A 12289-nucleotide genomic window follows, 5' to 3' on the forward strand; every position below is an offset into this window, starting at 1 on the left:
GGCTCAAGGGGGAAAGGAGTGGGACTGAGGCGGTTGGGAATTGTGGGAGTTGAAATCCAAAACACCTGGAGGGCTCAAGTTTGCCCATGCTTGGGCTAGGGTCACCTCCATCTCATAAATAGGTGCAGGGCTTTGTGGAGTTTTTTGATAGCTATCTGTCTTGAAATGTTCAACCCTAGGCTTGTTGAAGTTTGCAGAAGACCTTGGCATGGAAAGCATCCAGACCATTTCCCTTGGACAAGGACAAGGCCCATTCGCAGCCAAGATGATCAACAAGGCAATTGTGGATGGGACGTGGGTGGTGTTGCAGAACTGCCACCTTGCAACCAGCTGGATGCCTGCTTTGGAAAAAATCTGTGAAGAAGTGATTGTGCCCGAAAGTACTCATGTCAAATTCAGGTGAGAATGAAATGCCTTCTCAGGGTGGGGCAGGGGAACAATCCAGAAAGTGCATGGAAATTCGCCTCATGACAGCTTCAGAGGAAGGAGTTTTAGGTTCTTGACTGTTGAGACAGATGACTTCAACTTGCAATACACAGACAACAAGAAAACAATTAAAATGTAAAATAAAATATAAAAAATGACACTAACCCCAACATGTCAGTATAGAAGCATGGGCCTCTTAGCAAATTGGTTAAAATAGCTTTTGTGACCTTATTGTCAGGGAATTGATTTGGTCATTTGGAAGTTGTAGTTGCTGGGATTTACAATTCAACTACAATCAAAGAGCATTCTGAACTCCACTAACAATGGAATTGAACCAAACGTGGCACACAGAACTCCCATGACCAACAGAACATACTGGAAGAGTTTGGTGGGCATTGACCTTGAGTTTTGGAGTTGTAGTTCACCTACATCCAGAGAGCACTGTGGACTCAAACAATGGTAGATCTGGACCAAACTTGACACAAATACTCAATATGCCCAAATGTGAACACTGGTGGAGTTTGGGGAAAATAGACTTGACATTTAGGAGTTGTAGTTGTTGGGATTTATAGGTCACTTAGAATCAAAGAGCATTCTGAACCCCATGAATGATAGAATTGAGCCAAACTTCTCACACAGAACCCTCATGACCAACAGAAAATACTATGTTTTCTGGTGATCCCTCTGACACCTCCTTGTAACCCCCCCCCTTTCCAGGGTCCCAGCCCCCAGGTTAAGAAACACTGCACTATATAATTTGGTATAGTAAATTGGTTTCCCTTGTATAAAACGGTAGCATCAAAATTTGCTTTTTGGATTTTAAAAAATATACATTTTCAAGCCATTGGTGGTTGAATCCATCACTGCAGAATCCATGGATACAGAGAGCTGACTAGGAGGGAATAACTTTACCATTGTATTGTCGAAGGCTTTCATGGCCGGAATCACTGGGTTGTTGTAGGTTTTCCCGGGCTATATGGCCATGTTTTGGAGGCAATTTTTCTCCTGACGTTTCGCCTGCATCCATGGCAAGCATCCTCAGAGGTAGTGAGGTCTGTTGGAAGTAGGAAAAATGGGTTTATATATCTGTGGAATGACCAGGGTGAGACAAAGGACTTTTGTCTGCAGGGGCTAGATGTGAATGTTTCAGCTGATCACCTTGATTAGCATTCAATGGCTTGGAAGTGCCCGGGGCGAATCCCTTGTTGAGAGTGATTTTATGTGCCTGTTTGTTTCCCCTCTGTTGTTTTGCTGTTGTGATTTTTGAGTCCTTTAATACTGGTAGCCAGATTTTGTTCATTTTCATGGTCTCTTCCTTTCTGTTGAAATTGTCCACATGCTTGTGGATTTCAATGGCTTCTCTGTGTAGTCTGACATGGTGGTTGTGGACAAGTCTACATAGGGACCACCAAACGCAGCGCCCGGACACGCATCAAGGAACATGAAAGGCACTGCAAACTACTCCAACCAGAGAAATCAGCCATAGCAGAGCACCTGATGAACCAACCTGGACACAGCATATTATTTGAGAACACAGAAGTGCTGGACCACTCTCCAACAGACCTCACTACCTCTGAGGATGCTTGCCATAGATGCAGGCGAAACGTCAGGAGAAAAATTGCCTCCAGAACATGGCCATATAGCCCGGGAAAACCTACAACAACCCAACTTTACCATTGTTCATTTGATATCTCCATCTTGATTACGATGTCTGTGTCATCACATTTATTTCCATTCTCGGTTTGCAGGTTGTGGTTAACCAGTTATCCATCTGAAAAGTTTCCCGTGAGCATTCTCCAGAATGGAATAAAAATGACCAATGAGCCGCCAAAAGGACTGAGAGCCAATCTCCTCCGATCCTACCTCAATGACCCGATTTCCGATTCCACATTCTTTAATAGTTGTGAAAAGACAGAAATCTGGCAGAAACTGCTGTTTGGCCTCTGTTTCTTCCATGCACTTGTACAAGAAAGAAGAAACTATGGACCTTTGGGTAGAGTTGAGATTGTGTTATTACTTTCTAAATCCTTAGATTTTGCATTGCAGGAGTACAATCCTCGACCCCTTCAAGTATCAGCAACATCCCAAAGGCTGGAATATGACACCATGTATTGTATGGGTTTCTGTCAATGAGTGTGCTCTAGCCATCAGGTTGGAAATCATCATTCAGTGTTGTTGACATGTTTTTTAAAACAACCAACAACAGGAAGTTACAGAAAAATATTCGAAAACACAGGTTTACAGGCAGTTCTTGAGTTACAAACATCCAATTTACATATGACTCGTAGTTAAGAATGGAGTTGAGACAACAGGAAGTGAAGAATCAACCCCTCAAAAGGGAAATCCATCCTGAAAGAGTTATCATGGTGAAAAAGTGTCTCCACTGAAGCTTTCTCGCCAATAACGACCAGCACTTTGTATTTAGCCCAGAAGCAGTCTGGCAACCAGTGGAGCTGCTGCAGCATGGGGGTCATTTTCCAAACATATATATTTGGCTGGAAAATAAACCTACAGAACTTACCTTTTTTGTAACTCAGGAACTGCCTGTATTTTGTGCAAGTGTGTTGTGAACTGAATTCATCTCATTCTATTCTGAGTCCAATATTCTGTGCAATACACATCTAAAATTAAGGACTGGCTCTACATAATTGAACAGTCACTGAAGTGGTAGGTCAACTGTTGTAGATTTTTTCTAGTATTTATCCCAGTCTTTCCTTCCCTGTGCCCCTCCCCACAAGTCTCTCTGTTGATCCAAAGCTACTCCCCACCCCCATGACCTTTGTTGAAATAGGATTTGGCTGCCAATACAACTGGGCATTGCATATTAATAGGGGCAATCTTGACTTGTGCTTGAGCCAGAAACATCCTTCAGAAGGATAACCTGGTTGGCATGACAGGTTTAACTTGACACTGGTCATGATTTGAGATCATCGCAATTGTGGCAGGTCCATTGGGACAATAATTGTGTCGACCTGGGCTCTGGATCCCATGGTTTGGTTCAGCATTAGCACATAGCCCTTCTGTGAGTCGGCATTATTTATGAGAATATTTTCTTTTCTTCCAGAGACACCATGAATAACAGATGGGGGAATTTCATATGCAGTGATAAACCTGAATCTGTCATTCTGGTGACCGGAAAGGCAGCTGGTGTTCACATTAACTAACCACTTTCTCCCTGCTCCCCTTTTCTATGTTTATCAGAAGGCAGCTTCTTAGTTTTGAGTTCAGTCATTCTAAAATAATATCCAAGACACACATAAATGATATTTAAATGTGGCAGTTTGGATGATTGTTTGACTTGAAATATATAATTGCGCTAGAAGAGGAGATAATGGAGGAGAAATGCCTCCAATTTGGCTCCAATATTGCCTGGGCTAGGTCACAATATTATTTTATAATAAGTTTAAATAGCATTTTCTTGTCTCCTATTGGCAATTGTTCTCAGGATATTAAAAAATATTCAATATTCCTCCCATTCTGATTAGGTTGGAACATTCCATATGAATTCAACGAATCTGACCTCAGAATCAGTATGAGGCAGATCCAGATGTTTCTGAATGAGTATGAAGAAACCCCATTTGAAGCTCTAACATATCTTACAGGTACGAATGCAGCCTTGTTTAATGATTAAAGGGCTTAACTTAGTGGATAGATCCAGCCCTATCATTAGGAAAAGATTAGCAGACACCTCAGACAGTAGATACTGGAGGAGAGGATGCCGTGTGCCATCACTGCCTGCTCTGTACTCTCCAAGATAGGTATTTGTCACATCATTGAAATTGAAGTAAGAGCAAAAGCTGCAGGTATGGTGACCATGAAAGCATTGGAGACTGACAGATTTTGTTTGCATTGCCCTGGAAATAGAGCCACATTGGCATATACGCCAACGCATTGTCGCCTTCCTGAGCAGAGCCTCACAATGTTTGTGTTTCAAAGCAAACATGTCCCCTCCTGTGTAAAACATCATGCCATTCTTGTCTGACTGTTCTGTTTATGTTCCTAGGGGAATGCAACTATGGCGGGAGAGTGACAGATGACAAGGACAGGCGCCTCCTCCTCTCACTTCTTTCCATTGTGTATTGCAAAGAATTAGAGACAGAAGAAAATTATAAACTTTCCCCTAGTGGGGAATATTATATCCCACCCTGCGGGTCATACCAGGTAAGGGAATAAAAGGGGAGGATGCTTTTAGGACCTTATCACTTTACTTACTTTACTTAGATGATCCATTGTTGTCTGAGTATGATGACCTTCCAAATGTAGTGTCTTGGCGGTGACTGTGGAGCCCTTTTCTTGATCTGCATGTCCTTCCACAGTGAGGGCATCAGTTTCCAGGTGGAAGACGGTCCTGGTCAGGGTTGGTTTGATGCGCCTTCATCCTCTTGGCAGGTTTCTCCCTTTTGCCCTCCATTCATGCCTCTTCAAATTCCGCAGCATTGCTGGTCACAGCTGACCTCCAGTTAGAGCGCTCAAGGGCCAGGGCTTCCCAGTCCTTGGTGTCTATGCCACAGTTTTTAAGGTTTGCTTTAAGTTCATCTTTACATCTCTTTTCTTGTCCACCAACATTCTGTTTTCTGTTCTTGGGAGCAGAGTAACTGCTTTGGGAGACAGTGATCAGGCATTTGGACAATGTATAGTCTAGTGGAGTTGATGGCATAGGAGTTGATGGCATCGCTTCAGTGCTGGTGGTCTTTGTTTCTTCCAGCACACTGACATTTATCTACCTGTCTTCCCAAGAGATTTGTAGGATTTTTCTGAGGCAATGCTGATGGAATTGTTCCAGGAATTGAGTGTGACATCTGTAGACGGTCCAGGTTTTGCAGGCATATAACAAGGTTGGGAGGTCAACAGTTTTATAAACAAGCACCTTGGTCTCCCTACACTCTCTGCTTCATTTGGAATAATGCTGCACTTGCAGAGCTCAGGTGGTGTTGTATTTTAGTGTCAATGTTGACTTTTGTGGAGAGGTGGCTGCAAAGGTTGGATCTGTTTACATCAGTATGCATTCCATATGTTTTTAGGATTGGATGCATACTGTATTGAGATGGGAGGCATACTCTCCTCATCGCACCCATTCTTATGATTTAAAAATACTGTGCTTTGACTCAGCCACAGAAGGTTGGCTCCGCCCAATACATTCAAAACACCCTCTACATCACTCTATGGCCTTTTAAAAAGTATTGTTGCTGATGGGATGCATACAGATGTTCCTACCACACACAAAAACAGCACTTCAGCGGTGGAAGAATACACAATATTTCAAAAAACACGATTAGAATTTTGTCTGCAAATAATCCGCTTCTGCAACTCTTTGCAGACAGATTCTGACTGAATACTGATGGGATGACTGAGCAGTGATGGGATCTGGGTCTCTCAGGTCCCACCCAACACTTCAATCCTCATTGGCAGTCTTATATCTTCACTATACCCAGAAAAACTGCTGTGCTGCAGGTTGTGAAAATCTATCTATCTATCTATCTATCTATCTATCTATCTATCCATCCATCCATCCATTTATCATCTAATACATATGTATCTTGCTCTTCAGACATGAAGGTTTCCACATAGTCAATGCAAACAGGTTATTCTCCATTTGCAGAACTAAATAATAGTTCTTATTTATGACCTGAGAACACATCAGGACGGAGAATAGACTAATGGAGCTGGTCTTTCAGCAGAGTAGATGGAATGGCTCAATTTTCCCCATTACAGTCCGATGGTATGATTGTTGCCTATAGCACTATGTAACACATTTTTTGTTCCTGGGATATAAAAGTCATTTCCTAAATGATTTTATAAAAAACACCCATGGAAACAGTTTATTAAACTGCATAAACTTTGTTTTTGTGGGAGGGACATCCAACAGCACATTTTGCTGTAGTTTTCCACGGAATATACTCAACCAATTCAATGTAGTATGTGGCAGCCATATAAATTAACTTTCTGGAGCAGAACAACTACTTTCAAAGTAAGTACCACATAATCAGACAGGAAACAACACTTTCAAACAAGGAACAGAAAATCTTTCAAATGTTCTATTGTCAAAGGCTTTCATGACCGGAATCACTGGGTTGCTGTGAGTTTTCCGGGCTGTATGGCCATCTTCCAGAAGCATTCTCTCCTGACGTTCCGCCCACATCTATGGCAGGCATCCTCAGAGGTTGTGAGGTCTGTTGGAAACTAGGCAAGTGGGGTTTATATATCTGTGGAATAATGTCCAGAATGGGAGAAAGAACTCTTGTCTGTTTAAGGCAAGTGTGAATGTTGCAATTGGCCACCTTGATTAGAATTGAATGGACTTTCAGCTTCAAAGCCTGGCTGCTTCCTGCCTGGGGAAATCCTTTGTTGGGAGGTTTTAGCTAGCCCTGATTGTTTCCTGTCTGGAATTCCCCCGTTTTTAGAGTGTTGCTCTTTATTTACTGCCCTGATTTTAGAGTTTTTTAAAATACTGGTTACCATATTTTGTTCATTTTCATGGTTTCCGCCTTTCTGTTGAAGTTGCCCACATGCTTGTGGATTTCAATGGTGGTTGTTAGAGTGGTCCAGCATTTCTGTATTCTCAAAGAATATCCTGTGTCCATGTTGGTTCATCAGGTGCTTTGCTATAACTGACTTCTCTGGTTGAATTAGTTTGCAGTGCCTTTCATGTTCCTTGATTTGTGTCTGGGCAATGCTGCTGCATTTGGTAGTCCCTATGTAGACTTGTCCACAGCTGCATGATATACACTAGACCCCTGCAGAGGCGAGAGGATCTCTCTTGTCCTTTGTTGAATGTAGAATTTGTTGGATTTTCTTGGTGGGTCTGTAGATAGTTTGTAGGTTGTGTTTCTTCATCAGTTTTCCTATGTGGTCAGTGTTTCCCTTGATGTATGGCAAGAACACTTCTCCTCCTCTGTCTTTACTTTGTTAGTTTCCAACAGACCTCACAACCACTTAGGATGCCTGCCATAGATGTAGGTGAAATGTCAGGAGAGAATGCTTCTGGAACATTGCTGGAAAACTCACAGCAACCCATTTTCAAATTTTGTCACCTACTGTAGTTGTTCTAATTGAAAACTTTAGATAGAGAAGGTTGGTCAGCTGGCCTGATAGAATGGACTGGTTTCCTATCTATGTTTTCAGTGGCTTGGTGAAGTGTACTTTCCAGGTGTAGTAATAACGATGTCTTCTTTTCAGTCTTATATAGATTACTTGAGAACTCTACCCATTACAACCCACCCTGATGTATTTGGGCTCCACGAAAATGCTGATATTACGAAAGACAACCAAGAAACAAACCTGCTCTTTAATGGCATCTTGTTGACACTGCCCAGACAAGCAGGGGGAGGTGGGAAATCCCCCCAGGTAACGTAGGCTGCAAACTGCTTCTGTTCTGTCGTGCGCTGGGCCTGTAAAGAATTTCCTTTAGAACAGAACGTGCAACCTTTGCCCAGCGGGAAGCCAGGGGGCCCAAAGAGAAGCTCTTAGGAATTTTGCACCACAAACAGTCTTTAGAGGGCTCGTGAAATATAACAAAGTCTTTTATTGAGGAACAATCAAACAGAAACTTCACTTGTCTTCAAAAGGTTAAACAAATGCTTCCAGGCTTTTGTGCAACTGGTGGCTACTAACTGTTACTTTACTTTATAAGAAAATCCCTTTCTAACTTCTCCCAGGCTGTGAACTTAAACCTAACTGATGTGGGCTCCACTACCAGGTTGAACTGCGTCTCAAATCACTGAGTGGACCTACCAGCAAGGCCTGTAGTCTCTTCAGCTGGAGTTCTTTGATATTCAAAGCTGTTTTTCCCTCCAAAATTCCTCAAAGCTTTAGGGCTGTTTCCCTGGGAATCTTTGGATGCTCTTGACTGTTTCCCCCCAGAAAGTCTTAAGGGTTGAAGCTTTTGTACAGGGGAAGCTTGCACACGTCCTGTACATTAGCTTTCCTTGCTGAGACTAAAATGGCTCCCTTCCCTTCCCAATTGCCCTGAGCAAGGGGCGGAACCAAAACTTAACGATGATGGACAGGTGACTTGCCCTATGACTGCAATCAAAGGAAGCCACCTATCTGCAGAGTCCCTGGAACCTAGGTCTGCAAACAAACATTTAATACAAAGCAAATAAAGTTGGAGCTCCTGGTACAGCCGTACCAGAACAGCTACAATTCTAACTGGGTCGCTTTAGTCTAATCAATGTTATTTTCTGCTCTCATTTTTGGTGATGGTTTTAAAATTGTTTTTATACATGTATGTGATTAGTTCTTTGGTTTTGCATTAAAATTAATATGAAGTTCAGTGGGGTCTCGGTATTCACTGGGCTTTAGTTCCAGTGAATACCGAGTATTCACTGAATAGTTCCAATATCCATGGGTGCTCAAGTCCCATTGTATATAGTGGCATAGACAGTATTCCTTATATTAAAGGGAACTTTGCACATTCTCAGGAGTCCCCTTCTCATTGGGAGGGTGGCACGGAATGACACACCCTTAGTTGAAGAAAAGCTTTATTTGCCGGCCAAAGCAAATGCATACTAGGCAATGAAAGTCTGCTGCACCCCTTGAACAGGGTCGCGATCTTTTATCATTCTACAGAAATTCAAAAAGCACATTTTGATTGGTGTTAATACATTGTCCATACAGTTGGGCTATGCTTACCTAATGCATTTCCATGGGCTTTCTATTACTAAGCAAGCAAACAGGTGGAAAGCAATAGTAACTGGATTAAAATGAAAATTCATATCAAGTGACCCTGACTTGCAGAGACACACGTGGCAGGCACTGATTTTATGGACCTCAACACACTACAGAATTAATCCACTTTAAATCCGGTTGCTGCCTCTTGCAGAATTCTGGAGTTTGCGGTTTAGGGAGGAGCCTTTAACAGCCTCACTAAACTACAAACCCCAGAATTCTGCAGGAGGCAGAAACTGGATTTAAAGTGGATTCATTCTCTAGTAAGATGAAGTAGGTAGTTACAAGTGAAAGGGAGGGTATGCATGAATCCCTCCCTTGAAACTGCAGTACAGCTAATTTTAAAAACTCTAGTTATGTCTGTATGTACTCTAATGATGGGACCTCCGGTCCTATATTGCATCTAAAACTAGATCTCCTTCATTATGAAATGGCAAAAGGTTGTTTTTTGGAATTTTAATTCATGAAATTCTTGGGCGTTCAGTCTGTGAATATGGAGCAGACATGGGCCAACTTGGGCCCTCCAGGTGTTTTGGACTTCAACTCCCACAATTTCTAACAGCCTCGGGCCCTTCCTTTCCCCCCTCAGCCGCTTAAGTAAATTATGTTTCATGATATCAAAGGTATTATTTAGTAAGAAAAAAAATCTACAGGAAAACCATATGTGAAGATGTCTGTTTTGGTATGAACCACAAGTGCATTGTTTTAAAAGGTTATGCCATTTCCAGATAATTTGATTATTTGATTTCAGGAAACTGTTGAGGAATTAGCAAAGGACATCCTCTCCAAGTTGCCACCGGATTTCGATTTAGAAAGTGTAATGGAAAAGTACCCAGTACTTTATGGAGAGTCTATGAACACAGTCCTTCGGCAAGAGCTCATCAGGTTCAACAGGTAAAATTCTGAGGTTGTAGTTCCACCTCACCTTCTGTTATTAATGAAGACTGAAAGACTACCCCAAGTCTTAAGTGTCAGATATTTTTATATGATGGGTCTAATGTTGTCTCACCTAAGATGAGGCTGTCAGGGTATGCAGTCCAGCATACTTAAGAGACACCAGGTTGGAAAAGTACAGTATAAAGTAGAACATGTTGTTGAAGGCTTTCATGGCTGAAATCACTGGGTTACTGTGAGATTTCCGGGCTGTATGGCAATGTCTCCTGACGTTTCGCCCACATCTATGGCAGGCATCCTCAGAGATTGTGAGGTCTGTTGGAAACTAGGCAAGTGAGGTTTATATACATGTGGAATATTGTCCAGGGTGGGAGAAAGAACTCTTGTCTGTTGGAGGCAAGTGTGAATGTTGTAGTTGGCCACCTTGATTAGCATTTGATGGTATTGCAGCTTCAAAGCCTGGCTGATTGCTGCCTGGGAGGATCCTTTGTTGGGAAGCGTTAACCGACCTTGATTGATTCTTGTCTGGAATTCCCCTGCTTTTTGAGTGTTGCTCTTTATTTACTGTCCTAAGTTTAGAGTTTTTCAATACTGGTAGCCAGATTTTGTTCATTTTCATGGTTTCCCCCTTTCTGTTGAAATTGTCCATGTGCTTGTTGATTTCAGTGGCTTCCCTCTGATTGTTAGAGAGTTCCAGCATTTCTGTGTCCACAATATGCTGTGTCCAGGTTGGTTCATCAGGTGCTCTTCTATGGATGCCTTCTCTGGTTGAATTATTCTGCAGTGCCTTTCATGTTTCTTGATTTCTGTTTGGGCAATGCTGCATTGGGCGTTCAGTCTGTGAATATGGAGCAGGCATGGGCCAACTTGGGCCCTCCAGGTGTTTTGGACTTCACTCCCACAATTTCTAACAGCCTTGGGTGGTCCTTATGTAGACCTGTCCACAGCTGCATGGTATATAGGCAGCAGCTAGCCAAGCTTTGAAGCTACAAGGCCATTAAATGCTAATCTAGGTGGCCAATTGCAACATTCACAGTGTTGGTAAATCCAGCTAGTCCACAGATCAGGTAGTTCAAGAATCCCCTGGTCTACATAGCATCATGTAACATCGACATACAATATTGCAAGATTCCTAGCCAGTGTAGGAAATGGTGAGATAAAAGCTGCAGTACCCTTTGCCAAGACCCTGGAAAAGTTCCCTTTTTGGGACCAAATCTCCCCAAACCCTCCCTTCCTGAGCCAGTTTCCTATGCTGCCTAGGGGATTTTGGACATTGTATTCTCAGAGTAACTTTTCCACGGTCTGTCTGTGCCCACATCGTCATTTCCCACAGGAAGTGTTATGGATCAAGCTGCTGTTGTCTAATAGCAGCTGTGACACAATGGGGAAAGTAATCCCTTTCCACCAAACATAGAACAAGCATTAGGCAGATTTTTTGTTAATACCAGTTATCTAGATAATAACATAATATGGTCGAAGGCTTTCAAGGCCGGAATCACTGGAGTGTTATGTGGTTTCCCGGCTGTATGACTGTGCTCCAGCAGCATTTTCTCCTAATGTTTCATGTACATCTGTGGCTGGCATTTTCAGAGGATCCTCTAAAGATGCCAGTCACAGATGCAGATGAAACGTCAGGAGAAAAAGCTGCTAGGACACAGTCATACAGCCCAGAAACCACACAACACTCCAATAACTTAATATTCTTGTCAACATTTCCTTTGCCTCAAGGCTTACAGAAGTTGTCCGAAGCAGCCTTATCAACCTTGGGAAAGCCATCAAAGGCCTGGTGTTGATGTCTTCAGAACTGGAAGATGTTTTCAATAGCATGCTGGTGGGCAAAGTGCCAGCTATGTGGGCAGCCAAGTCCTACCCTTCGCTGAAGCCTTTGGGCAGTTACGTGTCAGATTTGACGACTCGGCTGGTCTTCTTCCAGGTACACTTTAACCCTTACAGCTAGTTTGCTGGTTATGTTTGCCCAAAACATTTGTGCATGGATTATGATAAACTGCAAAGGATGATTAGTTATTTGAGTCTCACATGACCCTGGTAGAGTCTAAAAAAAGATGTACTGTAGACTAACTTTAATAGACAGAATGCACTTCACTAGGTGCCATATTGTGTTGTTCTGCATTGACAGATGTAGGGAGATAGGTAGTTGGGAATAACATGGAATGAGGAAAGCTTTGTCCTCAACATGTTGAACTCCAACTCCCATCAGCTATAGCCATTGTGCCTAATGGAAGTGGAAGTCCTGTAACAACTGGAGGACCTCCCATTCATCATCTGTAATGTAAGCATGCTT

At 42.5% G+C, this 12289-nt stretch overlaps 1 protein-coding gene across 1 annotated transcript in view; it reads left to right on the plus strand.

Annotated features, from left to right (window-relative positions):
* LOC137095428 (dynein axonemal heavy chain 3-like) overlaps nt 1-12289 on the plus strand; it is a 104220-nt gene that overhangs the window by 88066 nt on the left and 3865 nt on the right. Inside the window, exons 49-55 of the mRNA XM_067462092.1 lie at nt 180-399; nt 2175-2419; nt 3912-4028; nt 4430-4587; nt 7603-7770; nt 9845-9987; nt 11716-11920. Of these exons, the coding sequence (XP_067318193.1) occupies nt 180-399; nt 2175-2419; nt 3912-4028; nt 4430-4587; nt 7603-7770; nt 9845-9987; nt 11716-11920 (1256 nt within the window). The remainder of the gene's footprint in view (nt 1-179; nt 400-2174; nt 2420-3911; nt 4029-4429; nt 4588-7602; nt 7771-9844; nt 9988-11715; nt 11921-12289) is intronic.

The sequence above is a fragment of the Anolis sagrei genome, chromosome Y, assembly GCF_037176765.1.
Source record: "Anolis sagrei isolate rAnoSag1 chromosome Y, rAnoSag1.mat, whole genome shotgun sequence".
In the NCBI taxonomy this organism is placed as follows: Eukaryota; Metazoa; Chordata; class Lepidosauria; order Squamata; family Dactyloidae; genus Anolis; species Anolis sagrei.